This window comes from Mycteria americana, chromosome 8, assembly GCF_035582795.1.
Source record: "Mycteria americana isolate JAX WOST 10 ecotype Jacksonville Zoo and Gardens chromosome 8, USCA_MyAme_1.0, whole genome shotgun sequence".
Lineage (NCBI taxonomy): Eukaryota > Metazoa > Chordata > Aves > Ciconiiformes > Ciconiidae > Mycteria > Mycteria americana.
In genome coordinates, this window is record NC_134372.1 from 39,572,136 (window position 1) to 39,597,468 (window position 25,333).

The 25,333-nt window shown below is 36.1% G+C and overlaps 1 protein-coding gene across 1 annotated transcript in view; it reads left to right on the forward strand.

Moving 5' to 3' along the window:
• The window catches only part of DYNC1LI2 (dynein cytoplasmic 1 light intermediate chain 2), a 28,644-nt gene extending 4,637 nt beyond the window's left edge, over positions 1-24,007 (forward strand). Inside the window, exons 4-13 of the mRNA XM_075510824.1 lie at positions 3,255-3,485; positions 10,162-10,328; positions 10,659-10,752; positions 11,324-11,459; positions 11,801-11,912; positions 13,037-13,096; positions 13,838-13,879; positions 14,320-14,437; positions 15,475-15,591; positions 20,996-24,007. Of these exons, the coding sequence (XP_075366939.1) occupies positions 3,255-3,485; positions 10,162-10,328; positions 10,659-10,752; positions 11,324-11,459; positions 11,801-11,912; positions 13,037-13,096; positions 13,838-13,879; positions 14,320-14,437; positions 15,475-15,591; positions 20,996-21,102 (1,184 nt within the window). The 3' untranslated portion in view covers positions 21,103-24,007. The remainder of the gene's footprint in view (positions 1-3,254; positions 3,486-10,161; positions 10,329-10,658; positions 10,753-11,323; positions 11,460-11,800; positions 11,913-13,036; positions 13,097-13,837; positions 13,880-14,319; positions 14,438-15,474; positions 15,592-20,995) is intronic.
• Positions 24,008-25,333: the final 1,326 nt, after the last annotated feature.

The window sequence follows — 25,333 nt, forward strand, 5'->3', positions numbered from 1 at the left end:
TAGTCTACTTTTGAGAGCTGAGAATCTTAATTCGTAGGAGGTGGAAGAGAGGCTCTGCGTAATTTTGTTAAAGGATATGTATTTCTAGAGTAGCTTTCAGAGTCTCTTGCAGTGATGGGGCAGAGTTCAAGTGAGGATGTACAACAAAACAGTGAGACAAACTACGTTGACTGGTTTTGTGGGGATACTGTATGGGCTAGCTGGCAATTATAAACAGTATAGAGAACTTTCAGTTGAACTGCCTCAGATTACAAATGCAATATGCTTGTCCTGACTGTGCCAAATGTGCCAATGAAGTAGAGCCATTCTGTTGTTGCGTTCTTACTTGTAACAAAATTAAGTAGTCTTGGTTTTTTGCCTCTGGTTTGGACTGGCCTCAGTTATATCATATGCATATTCCAGTTGAACTGGTTGTTCCAGGTTGAGCCAAGTGCTGCTGGTACACTGGTTTCTAATGGGAAAATTGTTTTTTTGTCAACATCTTTAAAGTAGTTCTCTTGAAAATTATTTTTCCCTGTTTTGCTTCCCTTCACAGCTTGGACAAGGGATATCTAATTACCACTGATAGCTTTTGAATAAATGCAGGAGATGTAGTTGCAGTTCACAGAATCAACCATCTGCAGTAAAATTCATCAAAGCTGGAAAATCTTTTTCATGGCTAAAGGGATAAAGAAATATTGACAGGACTTAGAAATTTAGTTTTAGCAGCTATTTTAATAGTCCTTAATAAGTAGCACCTGCTTTTCCAACAGGATCTGGTAATTGTTTGCTCTGTTTTGGTGTCTCATGTCATAGCCACTATGAAAGGTCCAGTTAACATTCACATCATATGACGAACTAGGAGCTTGATGTGGTGCTGACAAAGTTGAATTTGCCATCAAGTCCTTGCCAACTTGTGAACAACCAGTACTGATTTTTAAGTGTGTTTTTATATTTGTGGCAAATGTAAATCACAAGCCATACCTCTTTACTGTAAGAAAGGAGGGAAACCTTTAATTTTCATACAATGTTACCTTTTTTTTTAACAGTACATTTTAATGTGAGTGTTAGACTTCCAGTCTTCCTAGCAGATTGATTTTGAGTGATAGTTCCAACTGCATTCTAATTCCGCCTCTCTTCTAGTTCAAGTCTGTATTCTAGATGTTAAGCAGAAACTAAATCCTTAAGTAGGACAAAGGTGTTTAGCAAACAAAACCTTTATAATTTTTAGATATTGGCTTAAAAAAGTGACTTAGAAGCAGTGAATTAGGATATTTATTAATTTTTGTTACTTGCGAAGGTGTGAAAGTCTTTTCTGCGATCAAAGCACTCGCCACAGGAGAAACTGGAAGCGCTGATGAGAGTTGTAAACTTCCATAGACTGTAGGTAGACTTAAGTTAGGTTTTTAAAACTTTCATATTTGCTTCAAGGAGACAGTTGTGCATCGACATAGTTAATGTCTATTAATAACCTCTCACTCATAGAAAGCTTACAGGGTTTTTATTCACTGGTGGATTTCTGCTTTTGGGAATATACAAAGGATGCTTCTGGAATGCAGAAGATGAGAGTCCTGCATTGACGTTTCACTTACTATTGTGTAACAGTAAACGTGTAAATGTGTTCACATTATGTCCTAGCTTCCTTTCTGTTTTTCCAAACTTTTACCAGACTTCCTCTCTGCCCTTAGAGGTCTTCTCATAGCTTTAGATTTGTACATACAGTGCTGTGAGAATCCTGTGTGATACCAGTGAGACAGTTTCCTGAAGTGGGGGGGAAGGGAGAGGGGAAACTATGAATATGCAAAGGTACATTTCTTAGATACACAATGATTCCCCATAACTGTTTATTGCAAAGGATAGATCTGAGATGCACAGTTGGAAGTAAGATCTTTAAGTTAAAAGCCTAACTGTTGGCCTATTTGTGTGATGAGTGATATTTGAATGTCTTATGACAGCCTAACAGGACTTAAGTAGGAGCATAACAAATGCTAAATGAAGACTGCCCACGTATAGCATTTTGATGTAATCTGTCTGTAACTTGCTGTTCAGTAATTGTATCCAAGACCCGATTAGAAGGGTAGTATGTATGTCTCTGTACTCTTTTCTCCTTCCAATTTCCTTAGTCAAGTTTTTGCCTTTTTGTAGAGCCAGTGTTTTTGATCCTGGTGGATTCTTTCTTAGAGTAAGGTTATGGTAGCCACAGCAACTGGATTTGTTTTGTGAAGTTAAAAGATCTGGAGCACAGGGCAGGGAAATACACTGAGGCAGAGTAATTCTGAAGCTCAGTAGCCGTTTTGAAAATCTGGGCACTGTGGTGATTGGTTTGCTGATCCATGTATTTCAGAATTCACATATCTTGCATGTAATACCTATGGAGACCCACTGTTCCCTCTGGACAGCTGCAGTAGAATAGGGAATACTTGGTTGTTCACAGTACCTGATACATCATACCTGGATGATGCTCCATTTTCAGTTTCTTCTATTCTTGCCAAAGTTCATGTTTGGGGTGAAACTTCTCATGCCAGTTGTCTGTCCCAGCTGATTTTTCCCACATCCCCCTGCCTTGCATTTCAACAAAAAATGTCCAGTCACTGTCAAAACACTGGGGGGGGGAGAAACACAAAACCTAAAATACCAAATCTTGTCCAGTACTCATTCGATAAGGAGCCTGCAAGTTGGAGCCAGTGTTGCGTCAGTGTGAATTAAGAGCAGGTAGCACACCTTTAAAGTTTGGTAGGTTGTAAGTTTATCCTGTGTTTCCTTCTCGTACTCCTGTGCTAGAAATCTAAGCTGCTTATTGCTTGATCTTGTTTGCAGCTTATTTCTGTTGAGATGTCTTTAGTATGTTAAACCAGCTTATGTGTCTGAGGGACACCTAGGGCTTCCCTGCTGGACTCAGCTATAACCACCCCCTTTTGAACTTGGAGTTACATATGTGTCACATGTATTCTGGTTTTACTTGAAATATACATATTTCAAATTCAGAAATGCTGTGCAGTATCTAAAAACTGTTGTCAGCTGTCCTTAGTAAAAGCCAAAGGACAGCAATTATTTTTTAAATGAAAAGATTCTGAACCAAGAAAAAATCCTGTTAAATGAAAGCATCTACCGAGTATTGTAGGCATTTACGTGTGCACCTGTGTTAAAAATAAACAGGCAAGATCTGCTGGTAGCTGGGCTTTGGTCTTTCATTTAACACTAACGTACTGATTTGTTCACTTGCAGACTAGCAAAGCAAAAATTTGGCATCTGTTAACTATACCTTTTCCTTTCAGATCATACTCGCTGTAACGTTTGGATTCTGGATGGAGACTTATACCATAAAGGGCTATTGAAGTTCGCAGTTTCTGCAGAATCCCTGCAAGACACCATTGTAGTCTTTGTTGCAGATATGTCTAGACCTTGGACTGTTATGGAGTCTTTACAGAAATGGGCCAGTGTCTTGCAAGAACATATTGATAAGATGAAAATTCCTCCAGAAGAGATGAGAGACATGGAACAGAAGTGTAAGTCTTTGTGGATCCATACGTTCTTGTCTTTTTTTTTTTTTTTACTAGCTTTCTGTATTTTTTGTAATGATAAATTTCTTCAGAGTAGTGTTTTGAACACGGGTTGGATAAGAATTACTTTGAAGTTGTGATTACAACTCTAATTCAAATAGAGTCTATTAGGCTTTAAAACAACTTTTCCAGTTTTGCTGTGCTAACAAAACATCAGGTAATTAATCACCTAAATCCCTTGCAATAATGAGATTTTGATAATTTGATTTTTAAAAAGGCCAATTTCTAAAAAACTAACTCCATACAGAATCACATTTTTAAAAACAGTGACAAAATTCAGTAACGAAGTGAGCTGTCTGCTTTACTGTGGTATCCAAGCCAGGTCCCATTCCTATACTGCGTTTGTCTTCCAGCAGGTCTCTTTGCCCTTATTTTTCACAAGGCTCAGACTGTGATCCTGGTACATCTCATTGTCTCTCACTACAGCCATTCCTACCCTGTGACTTTAGGAATGTTGTATAAATTAACTTTCTTTCCTGGCCTATCTGTGGCAGGAAAGAATCTGGCACTGGCAAGCAGTCATCGCTGCAATATTGTTTCCTGCAGCTTCTTTTCTTTCCCAAAATAGTTTTGAATGTTTCTTGAGAGTTTTTTCTGTTCTCATATTTAATGACTCCAAAATAAATTCCTTCAGTGGAAAAGACCGTAGCAACATGCATTCCTTTTCAGCTGAAGTATAGATTCAGACTGATCCTTGCTGGTTGCTGCTTTTGTTCAGGGCTGGTGGCTAGCTGTACTGGAGTGTTTAAACCTTGCAAATACTGTCTAGTAGCTTCCTTGAATTCACTTTAGGGAGCAGTCCAATCTGGCATGTGAGCAATTCAGATGTATTTGTATAGCTGATCTCCTTTCTGAATGTTGAATATAACTTTCCCAAAAGGCTTGTGCCTACAGCATACTAGCTAGAGTTTAAACTTAATGATTGAACCCCCCTGACTTTGATTACCAGGTTATATTTTTAAAAAAAAAGTAAAATCTGACAATTTTTAAGGGAAAAAGCTTTGCTTTTTTTTTTTTAAATGTGTGAGAGATTTTTTGGGGAATGGGAGATGGAAGGGCAGTTCTAGTCTCAAAATAAAGCAGCTAACCCGATTTGCACTTTTCTGAGACACACCAAATTTTATGGCAGTCCAAATAAATGAGTTTGTGCATTTAAATTTTACTTTTGAGAAGAGAAGTGCTTTCAGCCTTCACTAAGAGTGTACTGTGTGGAGGAGCCACTTACAGCTATGGCAAAGCTTTAGCACCGTGTTTGGGAAACTCGGAAGACATTCCAGTAGTATTGTCTTGGAGATTTCTAAATTAAAGTATCACAGAAATTCCTAGTTTCTCTTGCCCTTCAATAGAGTCGAGGCAAAAGGAAAATTTGAGAGCTGCCCAATTCTCACGCTTGCAGGACTCTGCTGCCATCCTATGGCTGAGCAGTGAACTTCGGTCCAATATCAGCATGCAGGTAAAACAGGGACATTAACATCTCCACTCCCAAACTTCCATCTCTCTCCTTTTCTCAGTCACTGTATAGGACACTTGTGTCAGATGAGATACTTGTTTTCTGAGTTCTTGCAGACTGTCCCTAAGGCCAGATCTGTGCTCAAAACTTTGGCCACCAGAGCTTATAATTCTCTTAACAGCAAATCATGCTAAAAGAAATTGCTATTATAGCTGTGGCTATATTAGTGTAGTTGCTTAGACAATATAGAGCACACATGCCTAAAAGAGTGCCTTGTGACTGCAGTCCATGAATAAAGCTACACCAGCAAAGTTTTCCTTACTAAAAATCCTGCATATGCTTCCCAAGATAAGCTGCCACTAAGAAAATAGAGAATCACTGTGTTGCAATAGCCCAGATATGAAAAAACTGGGATAATAAAGTGTATCTGCAAAGCAGGCAGTCAAAACATAGGAACAGGGTGCAGAGTGAAGAAATGTGCTAAATTCATTCCGGTAAAGCCCCACTGCAGCATAACGCCACATGGATGCATATGTATCTTGACTTCAGTTTATAGAAGCAAATTCCCTTATGCTTGCTTCTAGATGTAAGCCGGGGCCTGTGGACCAAACTGAATGCACTGCTTTCCCTTGCTATTACATTCAGTACCAGTAACCAATAGTTCTTGTTGACCATGGGGAAACATTTTCTAGTGTTATCCCACTAGCATCTGTTTAAAGTGCTGCTGAGTTGTTCTTTCTTTATTACTAGGATCTTATTACCAGTTTCCAGAAGTCCTTTTGTTAGCTCACCATTCTCAATGGAATTGAACTTTGGTCTGCTTGTCTTTGCTTTCAAGGTTTTGGTGGCCTTTCTCCACCCAGCCTTTTGTCTTGTGCTTGCTATTTGAGATACTGACTCTTGGCTTTACTGGGTGGATGACGCTAGGCTCCATCTGGTATATGAGAAGCTTTGCTTTTGTGTTGAAGAGCTTCCAGAATGGGAGGCAGGACACACATACGGAAGCAACAGGCTGCCTTGAAAGAAATTGAATTATTCAGCGTGTACCAAGAGCATTGTTTGTCTGCACTCACACTCCTATCACTGAGCTGCTCTGGAAATTCCTTGCTAAAAACTTGGCTACTGTGGATTCAGATAAATAATGTCAGTTCAAATGTTCTAATTTAATTCAGGCTCAATTATGATAAATCACTGTCTAAATAACACACATTTGAATAATTATTTCAAGGAAGATCTAAATTTTGCCTCCCTGTTTATGACAGCAAAGCAGAAAAGAAGACTATCAAGAATCAAGGAATGCAGAAAGGAAGTATACTGGTAAAATGGCTATTATATTAATGTCCTCTGGAGCGTTTGAAGCTAAAGACTTGAAACACAATAACATATTTTTCTGAAAATTAAGTAGTGTCCCATTCAAGCTAAATTAGTTTCAGGTCCTCTGCCCCCCCCCCTTTTTTTTTGTCTGACATACAGCTGAATGCATTCTTAAGCTAAAAGATAAAAGAAACTCACTTTGCCCAGACATCTTTTGTCTATGAATTCTTTTCACAAGACTAAAATTTATGATTGGTAAAGATAGTGCACAAAAAAGCTAAAAGCTGTGAAACTTAATAGTGTCAATATGGAATGATTGTCTCCAGAAAATTTTTCTCCGGTTTTTTGTTCTGCTGTTCAGTGCTTTTGTGATCTATCTAGTTAAGTAAGTTGTAGTGTTTGTTTGCCATTTCCATAATGCAGTTAAACAGTACTACAAGACTGAGGATTTTACTGTTACTAGAACAATCAAACCTAAGAATAATTGTGGATTGCTTCCTCGGTGGTACTTTGAGTCAGTTGCTCCTGTGACATGAATGATACATCTGTTCCTTTTATAGTTAGCTTTCAGTAGTTTGTGTAAATAAGCAGTAACATGAGAACAAATCAGTTAACTGGAAACTTGCATTCGTTTGCTGTGTTAAATGCAAAAGTCTAACTAAAAGGCTTTTAACCTAGATAAGTGACAAGTTTGGTAGATAAATTAGCACACTATAGTGGAGGTGTGATTTTTATGGCATATTATCACCTGGTGGTAATTTTTCAAATGTAATAGACCACTTCTAGTACTCAACCTTACTGATGGGTAGCAGAGTATTACTGATTTGTCAGATGAACAGTTGTTTTTCTGGCTTCCTATTTTACGTGCATCATCTTATCTGTATTTCCTGTTCAAAAAAATTTAAACCAAAGTCATTTTCCCCTCCTTAATAAAGAAAAGAATTATTTCCCATACCATATAGAAAGTGATTCCTTAATATGAATTATGTGGAGGAGAAAATATTCATAGCTTGCTAGAAAAGAGGAAAAAGAAAAGATTTATGGAAGCTATTTGGGTGCATGATGAACTTTATGTCCATTAAAAGTTTGAGAGTGGAGATCAAGTGAGAAATTGATATGGGAGGTAAGGAAAAAAAGTATTAAATTGCTGTGCGGCAAAGAAACACTTTAACTGAAGTGAGCTGCTTTATTAGCTGCTTAAAACGCAGCTTGTTCATAAAAGGTAGTCTGACAGCACTTGTGATACAGGTTTACTTTGGATTTAACAAGACTAAATTTTGAATGGGAATGGGGGTTGAATGAGAGTTTTTAAACAGTGTTTAAGAGCCTATCACTAACAGGGATTTAAACCACTTTAATTCAGAAACAAGTGTATCTGTGTTCAGGATACAGTAGTTAAAGGTTCTTAGTATAGCTTTACCTTCTTTTAATTCCAGTGTTATTTGTTCAACAGACCTTGTTAACTAAAGCTGAGTGTATTCTGTAGCATTGTCAGGGATTAATGCCAGACCATATATATTATTAACAATCCACAACAACAGTTCATCTCCATAGTGAAGTTTTTTCTCTCTTCATGCATGGATCAACCAGAGTGAGGTCTTGTTGATTGCTGGTTTGTGATGCATGGTGTTTGGTACTGCTTACTCTTGGGGAGAGGAAAGAGTTTGGAATCTCAGCTCTCTAGGATTACGATCACTCCCATTCAGCGGAAATTCATGAGGATGTGCCATCAGATTTCTGAAGTTTCTATGTTGCATTTGCTATTATTTATATTAGTAAAATTCTTGGGGTATCTTGAATAATGATTTGTATCATGTTGTCAGAGTATTACCGTTTTTGAGAGAGGCTTTTCTTTCCCAAATTCGAGGGGGTTTATACTAAAAGATATCTCATTAAAGAAGATTTTTCTGCTTTGAGATGAACACAACCTAGGAATCTAATTATTGTCTGGTTATAATGCTGTAGAAAATTGAGAGCAGTATTGTCAAATATTATTTTACATCTGATTAAGTCAGAGAGGCTTAATCTGAATGATTGTAGTAGATGTAAATGGTATTCTTTTAACTGCTATAATATATATACTTGTCTTCAATAGGTTTTTTTCTATCCTGAGCTGGGAAGAGTCTGAGTAATGAAATAAGTACTTTTTTTTTTTTTTTTTAAACCCTTTTCTACTTAAATACTCTGGAATTAATTTGCTTTCTGCAAGATAGTCAGTAAACATATTTAATGTGCAGAATGCATAATGGAATTTTGATTTCCAGTAGCTGAATATGAAACAGTACTACAGGAAAGCATCTCTTTGAAAGCATTGTTGCTTCCTCTCCACCAGAAGGCACTGCCTCCCCAAGTTTAAAAGCAACTGCATTTGATTATTTTATTTTTTTTTTTTTTTTTAATTTCCTTGGACCTTGGGATACATTGATTAGTGATTGGAAGTCTTACGGTCTATATTTAACGTGGGGTTTTTTAAGCTTTTTTTCTGGACTAGGGCTCTCTTGTTTTCAACAAGAATCACACAATTTTATATTTCAAATAAAAATTGTAGATTGTGCAGCTTTGAACAGAAGTGTTTTTCTGATTTGTTCTTCCTTCCACATGCCCATTCTATTGCAGGAATGGTTCCTATTTTTAAAAGGTACAGTGATTTTATTTTGCAAGATTTGTATTCTAAACTTTTCTGAGGTTTTACCACTTCCTAAACCTCAGAAGTATCAGATGGCCTGCAGTACAGTTGCAGTTCCTTCCCAGTCACATGGATGAAGGTACTGAACAACGCTGTCTTTGTGACTGTGCTGGAGATGGGGAGCTTTTTCGAAGAGTTTTCCTTACTGTACATACAGTCAGCCTGCTCCCACTGTTTCTAAAACAAAGACACCTTCATGGGAGCAAATCGTGGAGCTCTGCTTGCCTCTTTCCTGAGGGCTCCTCATGGCTGAGCGAGGAGGAGGCTTCAGGTGGGATTGTCATGTGAGGGAGAGCCCTGGGCCTTCGGGAAGTGGTGTGCCTGGGAGCAGACACATCCAGTAGGCAGATTTATCTGGTCTGTGGCTTTCATCCTGAAAAAAGACATAAAAGCTGTAAGTTGCAGCCCAGTTTTGATAAAGCATGCATGGGGTCACAGTGCGCTTCCAAAATAGTGTTAATACTATTTCTTAGGCGCTTCAGTATTTGATAGTATTCAGTGTTATTGGAACACTCATCATTGCCATAAGATTAAAACATGGAAAACATAGAAAGCATCTAGTTTCCTCTGGACTCTGTTGTAGTTTTCCAGAATATAACTGAGTCTCCTCAGATAACATTTAGAAGTCCTTGAGTCTGTATTTATGCAGTGTATTTTTTACGTTTCTAGCATTGGACTCCTGCAACAGAAATGTAGAGTAATAGAAACTTACATTGAGTAATAGTTTATAAGAAAGAGTGGCTGTTTCAGCTTGCTGTTTTCTGTGTCCATTTACATTTTCACCATGCTTTCTTCCAAAATTAGGTACAAATTGCAGTGAGTATAGGCTATGTTGCTAAACTACATTTCCATTTTCTGTTGTCAACTCCCCTATAATGAAATGCATTGAGTTGAGGAATGTGCATTTGTGCATACTGTAGCTCTTGCAGCTAGTTTTGATTATTTGTAATGGCTCCAAATTGCACTTGATTTAGCTTGCTGTAAATTTTGGTGGAGGAGAATTGTTGTGTTTGAAGGGGCAACAAGGCTTAAGCTTGCATTCTGTTCTCATGTAGTGCCTCATTATAAAAGGAAAAAAAATTTGAGACTTCTAGTTAGTCATAGATTAATTATGGTTTAAAAAGAAGAACTAGTTCCTTTCTTGTACCTTAAGAGGATCTCTCTTTTAATAGTTATAAAGGAGTTTCAAGAGTATGTAGAACCTGAAGAAGGCTACCAAGGATCACCACAGAGAAGAGGTCCTGCTTCTGGCCAAGAGGATGAACATGTTTCTTTGCCACTTGGAGAAAATGTGCTGACTCACAACCTTGGTATTCCCGTGCTGGTAGTTTGTACAAAAGTGAGTTTCTAGTTCTGTTTGCTACTATGGAAAAGTTTCATTACTTTTCTTTTAGAAGGCATGCTTTATACAGACAGGCAAAATGAATTCTGGATTAGTAGTAAAGGGATTTATTTTAAAAGTAAGCTTCTGCCATCAGTGTAAATTTTTAATTTTGCAGAAGGGTAATAACCTTATCAATTATATGTTAATTACTTTATCTTTTGATTTATTGGTCGCATTTTAAAACCAAAGGCTCAAAGTAAATGTGATGTGTGTGTAATATTAAAGGAAGACGTTAGGATTAAATGACTGGGTTTTTCTGGTTTTGTTTTCCTCCCTTTCTTCCAGTGCGATGCAGTGAGTGTACTAGAGAAGGAACATGATTACAGAGAAGAACACTTTGACTTCATTCAGTCACACATTCGTAGATTCTGCTTACAGTGTATCCTTTCTTGCGCTGAAGAGATTTGCTGTAATCTGGAAGCAATAAAATACGTTTTAGTGTTGAATTGCACATAAAGTTAATCTGAGAAATTGCACTTCACGATTGCTTGGTATTTAGTTATTTACTATGTAGCATTTGTTATTTTGAAAATGTTGAGAGATGTATAAAACTTTTTATAGTTTTTAAATTGTGCATGGGATTTGGAGCTTTTGTTCCTTTACAAAGGATTTGTCTTACATCTTGTGAGGTGGTTTTTCTTGGTTTTCCCCTCAGAACTTGCAATTTCCATGTAAACCTGAGATCTCAGCTGTCTCTTAAGTTTTTGACTTTTTCAAAGTTAAGTGCCTAGGAGGGTAGGTAACTTTTGTGTATGTCAAAGAAAAGTATCATGAATCTTCTCCTGTTATACCCCCTTCCTCTCCCTGAATACTAAATGGCTATAGCTTTTGCCTTGAACTACTTCCCAAAATTAGGTCTAGTAGATATACGTCCATTAGCTCTTGTTTTGAAATTCTTACTATAATTTAAAAACTACATCTTACATAATTTTCCTTAAGTAAATAATCAGATGGGGCTGCCTTGATTTATACATCAGTTAAGGAGGAAAAGAACCTTGATCTGTTGTATAAGTACATTGTACATAAAACATACGGTTTTCAGTTTACCACACCTGCCTTAGTGGTAGAAAAGGATGCGGTTTTTATGTAAGTCAATTGTATAAGCACCATGGTTTCAGATTGTTTTCTATTAAGCACTACACTTCATGTAACATATATATAAAAATAACTTGAATGGTTTGTGCCGTTCAAAAGCTTAGTATGTGAGTCTTCTGAAATCCTGAATTAAAAAAACAACTTAGTGTGTGTTAGTTGGGTTACTTGAGTCAGAGTATACCATTCCAGCTTTTTAGTATCTTTGGAATTTAGCTGAGAATTAGGACTGACCTATAATAAAATTGCCTTATTCAGGTAGAGGGCAGTAAATAAATGATTTCTGTAGAAGTGCTTTTTGTGACTGAAAAGGCAAACCTTTCCTTCTTTTACAGACCTGCCGGTTGGGACAATGAAAAGAAAATTGCCATTTTACATGAAAACTTCACAACAGTGAAACCAGAAGATGCGTATGAGGACTTCATTGTAAAACCTCCTGTAAGAAAGGTAAAAAGGGGTAAACTCTTCCCTGCCCCCCGACAAATAAGTGCAGTTTGCTTGAATGTACTAATAACTATTAATATTGAAGAACTCCAAATCTAAACGTAATTTCTTTTTTTATCCAAATGTGTGAAACATCAGGCTTTCATTTTCCAGTTGTTTAAAATACTGTGAGCAAACATAGAAACCATTCACCTTAGTGAATGAAAGGCAGTCCAAAAATAACCATTTCACATGAAACCTTCTGCATGTGTGGGGCAAAAACTTTTTGAAAATGGAGAATAGTGTTGTAGGACTTCAACAATTTACATATATACACACGTGGCATTGAGGTTACCATATAAAGGAAAATCTTGTAAAACAAGGCGGTATATCACTGTTGCATTAATGTATTATTAATGAGATATTTCTTCATGTAAGGCAAGAGCAGTGAATCCATATAAATTCTGTATATTGCTAATTTTGTGAGTATAGGCACACAGGAACAGGATATGTGTAAAATGGATAATATGGACAATTTTGAATGAAATTGTATTCTGGTCTGTATCGGAAAGCTACTTTTACAACTTTCTTACACGCTTAACATTTCTAGCTCAAGCCCCAGTATTTGGAAAAGGCAAAAGTTGTTTGAAGCTTTCATGTAAAGGAAAGGTTTAATCCTGTATGTTGTAACTCATGGCACCTGTAGGAAATAATCGTTGCCTAATAGCAGTGTTATGACTGATAAGAGCTAGCGTAATGCTTTTGGGGGCTGAGGGATTGAGTGTGGGGTCTTACGGAGTAAGGTAATCTCGGGTCTTTGAGGAGATGCTGATGAGATTAATACCTAAACTTAAGAAGATGGATATGGCTACTTACCAAGTACTCATCTTTCTAGGAGAATACCCACAGGCTGGCATCAATGCTAGTCTACTCCATTCACTTAGAATATTTTTTTTTTAATGACAACTTCTTTAATGTTACTACTCTTTTAAATGTGAAAGAAGTTTGGTTTTTTAAAGAAAAGTAAAGAATGGTATTAAAGATTTGCCCCCCCCCCCCCCCCCCCCCCCCCGTCGATCACCAAAACATAAAAACAGTTACAGTAATTTCAGTTTTTACTTCTCATAACAAAATATTTTGTTCAACAGTTAGTCCATGATAAAGAGCTGGCAGCAGAAGATGAACAAGTATTTCTTATGAAGCAGCAGGTAAGAATGGAAGAATGAAAATAAGTCCTTACTAAATAAGATTTCACTTTAAGCTCTCAATTGTTACTGCCTTCAGTTTCATTCCTCATTTAAATCACTAGATAGCCACTTTTCAGCTTTGCAAATTCAGATGTAGTTGTGAAATAAGACTTTTCTTTATTTTAACAAATAAGAGTAGAAAATATGGCCACTTATCTCAGCAAGTTGAAAGGAAAATATGCTGAGAACAGAAATAATTTACATTTCAAAGGAGAAGAGTAAGAAGATAATTTGAAATTTCACAACAGATATATTGATCTGTAAAATAGAAATACTTTTAAAACATTACATCTTAGCATTGCAGTTTTCTTATAGCCAGAGGCTTTAAAGACTTTAAGGTGTCAAATTTGGCTATGCTGTGTCTTGTTATTTTCTTTACTGCTCTATTGTTTAGAAAACCCTAATAATACTTTCCTGTATAGCTGATTATAAATATCATAGAGGTGACAAACTTGGGTGTCTATGGTTCTGGCTTACAGTTCTGGAGTGGCTGTGTAAGACAAAGGACTGAAGCTTATTTACTCATTTTAACTCTGTCCTCTAGTGGTAAAGTCTGGAAGTATATAAATATCAAAGAGGAAGCCTGTAGATATCAGGAAAAAAAAAAATCAAATAAATTAATGGTTAGTCAGCTTCACTGTATTTTAGTCCTCTATATTTTCTGAAATATGTTTAATATTCTCTAATATGTTGTTTTTGCAGTCATTCCTTGCCAAACAGCCAGCAACACCTACAAGAGCATCAGTAAGTAGATCTAAGAGAACAGTAGGAGGTGTTTTGTTTCCTTCTAGGGAAGAGGGAATGATTCTAACCTGTAGAGGTTCATTTTGTAAATGTAAAATACATAATCTCCCCAAATGGCAGAAAGTAAATTTAAAACCAAAAAAGTGCCAATATTTTAAAATGTTGCTTATAAATTACTTCATTCTAATTCACTGTGGAAACACAGAAATATCTGAGGATTATTGAACTGAAAAATTCCTACAGTGATTCATCCTTTTAGTGGTGGCACATGCACAAAATAACTGGTGGTGTTTTGTTTGGGGTTTTTTTCCCCAGTGTACATACACTACAGTGCTAATATAAATGTTTAAAAAGTAATTTGTATGTAATGTAACATTTGCTTTATATACCTAATCCATTTAGGTTCCTCTCTGATTTGTGTGATTTGGACTTTTTTTAAGGAATCTCCTGCAAGAGGCCCTGCAGGATCCCCAAGGACTCAAGGCAGAGCTGGTCCTGCCAATGTACCCAGTGCCTCACCAATAACATCAGTTAAGAAACCAGATCCAAATATTAAAAGTATGAATAAGCATTTTACTGTCTTTATCATGTGTTATTTCCCTTTAAAAAAAAAAAAATCCTCTTTTGTAGAAAGATTTTGGAATTTATTCAGTAATGGTTAGTTTAATAACAGGAATTAATTTATGACGTAGCTTCAGGTTTGATTTTTTTTTTTTGTCATTCATATGACTTGAAGTAGAGTTCTGTTATTGCCAAGTGGTCAGACAGAGTTCAAATACATTATTTCCTTAAGTTGCCTAAATACATTTATTATGCATCAGTTGGATTATTAGAGTGGGGACTGCTTTAAACTACACGCAGCTTTATACTTCATATCACTTACTCTGGAATCCACAATGAAACCTGTTCTTCTACTAAACCTTCTCTAGAATGTCATTTTCTACAGTACGTGAAGTAACTTGGCAATTACACCCTTTCCCCTCCCTCAGCCCTAAGATGGAGCTCCATGTTGTTGAGTGGGTTTTTTTCTGCTCTGTGCATGAAGAAAGTTGGTAGGGCCAGTATTGTTTTTAATTGTGCACTGTGGTGCCATACCTCACTTATAGTGGATAAAATACTCGTGCAGTTCTGGATCATGTCTCATTGCTGTAAATGCAAGTTCTGATTTATGAAAAGTAGCGTGGCATGAAAGACTGCACTGAAATGTCTATGCAGTTTGTTAATGGACTTACACATCTTTGAATTGCACGTCCATACCCGTACTTAATACTTTGTTTCTTGGCTTCTACATTTAGAAAAAACAAAAGCATACACATACTTAGATTAAAATCTTGTGCCACCCCCCCCCCCCCCCCCCCCTTCCAGAAGAGCAGTAACGTGCTTTCAGTTGTCTCTGACTTTGCCAAAGAATGCAAAGGACTAGTGTCTTTAAATTGAGCAAGGAGAGACTCTCTCATATCTGAGGTTTATTTCCTTGATTGGTAAGAGAGTTATGTATGTATGTATGTTAAAAAAATAAGTTCTATCATTTACCAGCAATAACTATTCTGTTTTTTATATATTTTTATATATATATATATTTGTTTTTTATTTAGATAATGCTGCAAGTGAAGGTGTCTTGGCTAGTTTCTTTAACAGTCTCTTGAGCAAAAAGACTGGCTCTCCTGGGAGTCCTGGTGCTGGAGCAGTGCAAAGTACAGCCAAGAAATCAGGTATTGGTCTTGTTATTGCAGGCTGTTTTGCATATTTTTGATATTTTATTTGGCCCACATTGGTCTAACTGCGTGTCTCTTAAACTGTCAGTAAAGTGACAGACCTTGACAGATGACAGTGTCAAAATGTGCAGTCTTTAAAAAATAATTAAACTACTGCAACTTCACAACTCCAGGGCTTCTATTAAGCCTGTTACAACTTGATTCTTCGAGTGAAGTTATACTGCTGGGATATAATTAACATTTGAGTCTTGATCATATTCAGAAAGTGCTGATTTGCTTTTTTTTACTTCAGAATTCCTTCCTTTCTTGACACTTAACTGTTGCTTGAAGGAAATGCAGATTATTGGGTTTGGACTGTAGTTTCCAGTCAAACTATTGAAATCTCTCCAGAGTTCAAGTTTAAATTAATTACTTCTTATGACAGCTTGAATTTATTCTCTCATTAATTTAGTATTTTATCATGATCCAACACAATTGATAACACTGATCAAGTGGATTTGTTCTGTCTATGTGTCTGTGTCTGCATTGTATGAGATATTTGCTGATAAGTAATTGCACTAGTTTAGATTAAAATAAAAGAAACCTGTCAGAATACTTGGTACCTATACAAAACTCAGTGTTGTAAAATGCATGGTTGTTCCACCCGATATTAGAAATATACTACTTTGATTATTTGACTGTTTCTTTTTGATACTGGCATTCCCATCACACGTTCAGGAGCTTTCCTTCCAGAATTATTTCACTACTAAATTATTGATAGATATTCTACTTCTGATCCCAGACTTGTGAAATCATGTAAAATTTAATGGTGATACCAAACCCACGGTTTCTGATCCTTAGAGGAGTGTGTAAGGCCCAGGCATTCTGAACTGGAAATGAAAAACATTTGATGCCAGCCCCTGTGATGATATTGCCAGTAAGAGAACCAGAGCAGTTGTTGGAGTGTGGGTATTTGAACTGAAACTATTCTTGGAGAGGGGAAGTAAGGATTTATTTTTTTTTTTAATTGGGAAGGGTTCTTTATGATATTCCATGGCCTGAAGGCTCAAAAATGGCTAGAATTTGACTTATGGCAAGTCAGTATTTTGTTGGGATTTTTTTTGTTTTAGCATGATGAATTCTATAATTTATCTTTATTACATTTATTTATTATAAAGATAACAATAAAATAATTATTTGTATTGTAAATTATTTATATAATATTGTTGTACCTACATTATAAAAATATTTAATGAATTCTTTCTTAATCCAGAATGCCCTTTTTAGTTAGAGGTGCCCCCTGCTTCATCAAGTGCAGCATCATGCTATTACTGACCATAATGTCAAATTAACTGTTTTTATAGAAACAGGACTAGAAATAATTTTTAGGGATTATTTCATCCATGCTCTTTATCTGAAGTAGAATCAGTTAGGGAGTTCCTGGCTAGTGATTAAAAAGCAAACAGACTCTGAAATACAAGATGTAATGTCATCTCTCCAGGAAGCCTATTCCAGTACTTAATTTCTTAGCTATTTTTTCTCTTGTACAGTCAGTATTTCTTAATCCCAGTACTATTTGTCTTGTTCGAGTGGAGACAGAGATCAGTGTAGCCCCTTTGTCTTTGCAGCAATCTTTTGCATATTTGAAAGCTATTACCCTTTTGCCTGTGACTTTTGTCTGGACTACAAAAATACACTCTGTTGGCCTTCCCTCACAGCACGTGTGTTTTATGGCTCTGATAATTCTTACTGTTCTCCTTTGGACTGTACTTAGATGACCTATTTCTTTTGGTGTTCAGAAATGAATGCAGTACTTCAGACAAGGCTTTGTCTGCCCTAAGTAGGGATTACTTAATCTGTGTTATGTATTGTGCTTCTGTTTAGATGTCTCAGCATGATGCTAGGTTTTTTTCATCTGTATGATATTGATCAGGATTTCTTATAACAGTATAGCCAGTTTAATACAATTTCTGCCTCCTAGTAGGAGGTTTTGTAGTCTGTATCAAATTACCTTAGTATTTCCAAAGGTCATACGTTTGCTTTACCATTGTTTTCCATTCTATTATTATGCATCACTTTGTTAATTTATATAAATAACTTTTTACGCCCAATCCTGTCTTTCAAAATCCTTTGTAGTCTCTTCAAGCATGCTTGCCTATGTATCTGATATCTCCAACAGTTGGACAGGGTGGATTGCTGAATAAAAATATTGACTGGTACCATGGATAACTAATGGGTAATTTTATGAATTACAATACATTCATTTTTCTGAAATATCAAGACTGGGTTTTTTCTAGTTTATTTATATGAAGGTTATGTGAGATGTGATATCGACCACTTCTCCCTTCTCTACAGGACCTGTTATCCTATCATAGAAAGAAATTTAGTTGGCTTGACACAACTTGTTGGTAACAGATCCATGTTGATTGTTGTTCTGGTAGGCTGTTTGTAAGCATCTAAAACATAATTGCAATTTCTGGAAAAAATACTAGAGTAAAAACTAACTAGTCTGTAATGGGCCTTACTCTTTCCTCTTTGTCTTCTAGAACATCATGTGCCTTTCAGGAGTTTTCAAAGATAACAAATGGCTGTGTCATGTCCCCCCCCCCTTTTTTTTTTTCTTTTTTTTTTCCTTGTGTCAGCATTGCCTTCTAATTTAAATAGATTATTTCCCTCCTGAAACATCTTGAGACAGCAGTCATATATCCTTTCTTAACTTCCTTGTTTTGTTAGACTAAATTAGACAAGTTCTCTTCTAGTCTTCTGTTAGAGGTTGAGCTCTGTTTTCCCTGCTAGTTTCTTCTTCATTAGTTCCCATCATTGGCTTCTCTTTTCTTGAACATGAGTGATTAGAATTGTTTGCAGCACTCCAGATATATCTCATTGTAGTGCCTGGTACGGTGGTTCTCTTGCTTTGGTGGAAATACTTCTCCTGAGCGATCTCAAAAATTGCAGTTGGCTTTTCTTGACTGCATCAAGTTAGCAGCTCATGCTTATTCCCTGACTTTCAGAACAGAACAATCGTCTCTCACTCACAAGAGAATATGCCTATTCCTTGTCAGCTGATGTGCTCACATCTTATATTCAGCCAATATAAAATTAAACTTTCCTGAGAAGGTAAGGGCTCCTCACATTGGTATCTGAAAAGCTCTTGTTGATTTTATAAGGTAGCTGGTGCTGGTGATAACAGAAAAGATTACTTGCTCTTTTGTGGAAGAGTTGAGGAGAATATCTTGGAGAAAGTCTTATTTATGGCAGCATCCTCCATGTGAGTAAACGTGCTAAAATGATCTTTGTAGGCTTTTAAAATGTCTAATCTAAACTGTTTAAAGAGCCCTAAGTTTTCAGAAGGTTGACACTAAAAATGTTTAGCTTTAAAGAGACCATCCATTTCTCCCACAGCTGTGAATATCCTGTGGTTGAAATTTTGAGATTTTGTCACAGGATGAGGGAGACATTGTGGATCTCAACATACTGGTCAGCTTAATTGATTGATTGGTTTCTGCTATGTTAACTCCTACTTGAGAGAACTCTCATCTGGGCAGATGCTGCAATGTCATGTCCATTTTTCATGCTGTGTAATTCCTCATCCATCTTATTTGCCTTTATGTTTCTGGACTGTCTTTCTTCCATGTGTAGACCATGATATTTCAAAGAACTTCAGTTGGTGGTTTCTGTGGTGGATTATTTTTCTTCGCATGGACTTCTAGACTTAAAAAGCTATTTAATTTATATTTGCAAGAAGATTCTTGCAAATTCTAAGATTTGCTTTCACCCTTCTATTCCTGTGCAATAGATAAAGAACTAGGGTTCCCTGCTCTCACTCTAATCTAGAAAAGGAGAATACCTATAACTGTATAGAACACATCTAATTGACTAAGGCCATTACAGTCCTTGACAATATTTCTGTAGGGAAACTGAAAGCAAGCATCAACTTAATTTATAATGGAGGGGAAATTTTTATTTTCTTAAAAACGGCTCCTTGTATTTCTGCTCCCTTGAAAGGTGCTCACCTATGATGGTGGTAAGGGGACTATGTAAACCTACACATCACTGAACAGCTTGGTAATGTTTTTCCTGTCCAGTATGAGGTACTTGCAGGAGACAGCTGCTTGGTATTATTTTGGAGGCTTAAGGATCCAGTTTATCTAGCATAAAAAAGCTACAGTTTTTGTTTAGACCTACTTTTGTTTGAGCAAGAATTTGTGTGGGTTTTCTTGTTTTAGGGTTTAGGATTTTTTTACTCCAAGGTACCATTAGCCTACATGTAAAGTGTTTTGTGTTGTAAGTTACATTGCAGTTAATGTACTAGTTTTTTTAATTTTGTTTAAATACTCGTGCTTTGAATAGGTGCTATTAAGAGTACTGTGGCTTATGACTAGTGTTTAAATCTAAAACCTTTATAGTGATTAAAGGTAACCTTTTAACTTGGTTATGTCTTTGTACTTTGGAAAAAACCACTTAAATCTCTAACAGTCAAATCTTGCCTTCTTAATGTTTTCAGCATGTACCCTGGAAAAAATCCACCTAATATTTCACACACATTTGAGCTGGAAAACAGATGCTTGTTAAATTCTTTGGCTATGTAAGGAAGCTGTACATGGTTATATAATCTACTTTTTGTCTAAAAATACAGCTTTTTAATCTTAAATGCTTGTGTGCTCTAAGCATTAGAATATATTGTTCCAATTTTAGCAATTAATTTGTCTGTGGGTTTATAATTTTCAGAGAGAATTAAACTGATGGTTCAGTTAGAGAATTTTTTAAAAGTTTTGAGTCCAATATAAAAATGTAAGATACGACTTTCCATGAAATACTTCAGCGTGTCTGTTTCCAATTGAAGAAGTCCTTTGAAATGACTGCTCTGAGATATTACATGAATATGCAATTCGTGTCCCCTTTTTTAAGGGAAACATTGTCTGCAGACATAAAAGAGTTCTTCCTGTTAGTTGTTTAATATTAAAACACAGCAAGTATAAGTGTGACCAAACAAATGTGACTTTTTGTAGCAGGTGTCCTACGTACCTTGGAGAACTTGCGGTTAAAATCTGGGTTTAAATAAAGTCCTTGCTATCAATACTAATAAAAGAATTGTGTACAGTTGATTTTTATAGAAAATTCTAAATGTGGTTGGTTTTAAAATGTTAGTTGCTGTAAAATATATCACAGATATTTTTGTGCTTTATGCTGCTGTATAATTCAGCATTTCATCTCTTTGAAGTCAATCAAACCTTAGTATTTAGTCTTTACATAGACATTACCTTGCATTGTGTCAGGCCCTGTGTTCTTGCATAGGTAGCAAAATAATGAGACATTAAATAATACAGAGTCATATAAAAGTGATTTTATGAATACTTGTACTCATCAGTTAAAACGTTTCATTGAAATTAGATTGCTTTAACCTTATCCTTTTTCTTTTTAGGACAAAAAACAGTGTTGACGAATGTTCAAGAGGAATTGGATAGGATGACTCGCAAGCCAGACTCTATGGTAACAACAAACTCGCCGCCAACAGAGAACGAAGCTTGATAGCGCATAAAAAATGCATATGTAAATGACCAAATAACTATGTATATTGATCTGATAAGACCAGGAATTTTCTGCTATGGCAGATGCTATCAGTTTTCTTGGGGCAGGGGAAATGAGCTTACTACATCATTGCCTTGTCCCAGTAAAAAGTGCACATTCAGGAAGTTTGCATATAAAATCCCTCTGTATAAGATAACCATTTAGAGTTTATATAGGGCAATTCTTTTGGTTTTGGAGGTAAGCAGGTGCAGCTGCATTTCCTGTTGTGAAGAACACAGAGAAGCAAAATGGAGAATTCTTATTAAAATATTACTACTGACTGCACACAAGGCAAGAAAGAGAAATGAAATCCTCTTTCAGCGTTACTGGAATTGGCTACTTGTATGTTTGCAAATGCATTATATTCTTGGAAAGGTGGCGGTGGTGGTGGTGGTGTAACAGAGCATTAATTAGGTGAAAGAAGCCTAGGTAGGGAATGGAGCCCTAAAAGGGGAAACAGATTTGGGACAGTAAGGAACTAGAATGTTGGATTGATTGGAGAGGAGCAATGTTGTTAAACCCTGTGTTTCACATAGGGTAAATAATCACTGTTTTAAAAAGACTACTTTACATTGGAGAATTCCAGGCCAAACACTAAGCATCATGGGAATTTATTCTTGTTATAAATCTTGTTTTAGTTTTTAACAAAGTCTAAGAGTGTGGATGCCCTTTCTGGTGTAGCTGACAAAGGGAGAAACTATAACTTGTTTAGATCCAAGTGCCTGGCACAGTGTGTGATGTGTCTTTAGAAGGTGCTTGAACTTATTGTGCACTGTAGTACAAACAGTCACTGTTTGGTTTTATTTTAAAATCAGTAGTTTGGCAATTTGTATTTAATTTTAAATCCTGTTTTCTGATAGCTTCTGCCTTTTTTTTATGCCAAGAGGCTAGCCTATGAAGAATGGTGGGTGACGTATCATTTTCCCATAATGAAATGTGCTACAGAACACTCTCAGTATTTTTTTTTCTTACTTTTTGTAATGAAATATTAGCTACCAAGCTAAAATTGATTCCTGCCTTACACCTATGGAGGTTTTTAAAAAAAACTTTCAAGGCCCTAGTTCCAACCACGTCTGCTGCAGGTGCAGCCAACTCCAATTCTGAAGGTAACCTAAAAAGTATGAATGTGTACATGATGAACATACTTAATAACTTGTTTTGTATTTTCTTTAATGTAGCATTTCATTTGGAAAGATGGGTTGTGGTTGTCCCCGTTGCTCTAACGGAGCTCTGTCCACAGTCACATAAAACCATCATTCTGTAAAAACAAACAAAACTGCTATGGTTACTGAAATGGCACTTTGATTTTATATACGGTATGCTTGTTTTACATGTACACACTACCATAAATTAAAAATACCAAGCATATTCTGTGCTCTTAACGCTGAAGGGAAAAACCACAATTTGAATTATGCAGAGTTTACTTTTTATTGATATGAACTTGTTGTACTAAATCTGATGTCTGGATATAACTTCCCTAATATATATTGTTACTTAAATATACAGAATTAGATTGACCACTAACACAGTACTGGATGTTAACTTCAAATCCTATGTTACATCAAGAGGCTGTTCTTGTAAGTCTGTCTGAACATTATCTAGAAAGCTAAGAGTATTTACTTGCCTCTTTGACAAACATTAACGTATGTTATTTGTGCCAGGTTTTTTGTTGAAAATCCTTTTGTTTGGTTTTTTTTTTTACTTTTTTTAAATAAACGGTATGACCTGAAGTTATACAGTTGTCTAGATAACAGTTAGACTAAGACTGTGGATGGCTGATGGGTAATGTGGATGCACTTCCTGGTGTAAGGGGTGCCAGTTGCGAGTTACCACACCAGCAGAAGTAATTACACACTGTCCTCCTGACACTGAGGATTGAGATTGGAGACTAAAACATCACAAATTCAACAGGAAAATTGAGAAAGTGTGTGATCGTAATGGGATATAGTTTGAAAACCTCAGTCTGAAACTGCATTGTTTTTGTCATCTAACCTGATAAGCACTTTCTCTAGCAATATGGCTAAAACTTAAAATTGAAGTACTCTCCAGTTCTGTAAAAACGTTAAATATACTAAAATTGATCAAAACTGATAAGGTATGATAACTTATGAGCTTTGCAGAAAGATGCTTCTGACAAAACAGAAACAGATTTCCGGTTTCTAATTGCAAGTGAATGCTCCTAGTTTATTGAAAGAAAGTTGTAAGTAATGTAGCATCATGTGGTTGCCAAAGTCTGCCAACTTTGGTGAGCTGCACAGTTGTTATTCTGGTGTCTTCAAGCATTGGAACCAAAGGCCAAATTGCAAACAGCCTTTACATTTTCAAGTGAAACTTCATTTTATTTGCAGATACACTTGTATGGTAGACTGTTTAAACTATTATATGACTATATTTATATGCATTATAGTGACTGCATCTACTGTTCATGTTTAAACTAAGAAAACAAAAGATGAAAGCATTCAACTTGAAGCAAATAGAAAAGTTTAAAGATTGGCCCTCCATAAAAATGCTGTGGTTATGCTGCTTGATTTTAAGTTTGCACTTTTTTTATTGGCATTTAAAAAAACTGTTTAAACTGAACAGAATTTCGTATTTTATTTAATTTAACTACGTTGAAAGTGACTGCTCTGTACATCATGAACTTAACAATATACATGCTGTAAATGAAAGTTCACTGTCCTGTATACTAAGTTTATTGGTTTTTTTCCAACTTACAATTAGGACTGCAAATGTATGAAACAAACCTTAGTCCAGTTGTATGGCTTTAACCAGGTGCAGTATGCAGTCATGTGGAATCTTGCTTTCTAGTGCTGGCAAAATGAGGACGTCTTTAATTACTGGCTTCAATAAACACGAATCCAGACTGCTTTATGCTGTGCTTTTTTTCTTGTTTTTAAAATGCTCCTCCTAGAGCTGTTTCTGTGGGAGCAGAATATTAGTGAGTTCTGTGAACAGGAGAAAAAAGTTGGGTTGTACAGTTGTGTACCTTAATGACAACTTCCTTGGGAGTTATTGTACCAGCCTTTGCTAACGGAACTCCTCTCTGGAATTTAGAGCATGCAGCTTGTGTAAGTGAAGCAAGGTTGGTATAGCTATGTTTGCAGAGAGAGGTGTGCTGCTGATAGCTTACACATGAACAGTTATGTCAGTAGAACTGGTTTTCATGTGAACTAATGTATTTCATGAGAATGGGGAAACAGTTGTATATTTTCCCAGGATAAGATGTATACCGTCTAATATATTTTGTGGAATACTGTATCCAAGCAGAGCACTGGTCCTAAATTTGGAGGATTAAAATCCAGGTTATGAGAAGTCTACGGAGTAAGTTGCTTGAGTGGTGCAAATGCCTCTTCTCTGGCAATAGCAAAGCTAAGTTTCTCCCTTCAGTGGGTGTAGCAAGTTCTTCCTAGTAAGCTTAGAAAGAGTAGACTGATTTAATTAGCTTCTACTTGTTTACTTCATTGTTACTTTAACTGGATGCCTATATATTCCCCTGCATAGATTGAAGTTCTAGTTATTAATGTTTCTGGAGTCACCCTGCCTCTGAAATACAAATCAACTAAGCTTTTGGTTTCTAAAATACATAGTTTCTCTAGAAGTTAATCCTTATGAGGCCATGAAACAATTGTCATTTTAGAATTGCCGTAATGCTTTATGTTTTAATGAGTTCATTAATGTAAAGAATTAATTTTAGTCCTTTAAGATCGGATTTAGAAAATATTTTTTAATAGATGAAGATAATTATCTATCGTGTTAATTTGGGCGGAAACTAAATGAAGACTTCATCTTCAGACATGCTGAAGTTGAAAGTGACTTTCTTCAGAAAGATCATAACAGTGGATTGAAATGGAAGAACACCCTTGTAACTCTTCTGTTTACTTAGCTGTTGTTCAACTGTAATTTGTTTTTTTGAAAGCAAAATGTCTCCAAATCTAAAAAAAAAAAAAAAAAAAAAAAAATTGGGATAATAAGGTTTTGGTGTGGAAAGCATCTTGCTGGAGGCTCTAAGCTACTGTTACAAGATGAATCTTTCACTGCCTGTACTGCTCCAGATGGTGGTGTTAACCCCTCTGGCTTTTCAGCCATGGCAGGATTTTGTTAGGGAATGAACTTCTCGAGTAAGAACCTTTGCTTGAATAAAATCATCAGTTTCTGAGTCTTTGTAGTTCAAATACATACAAGGGAAAGGCTA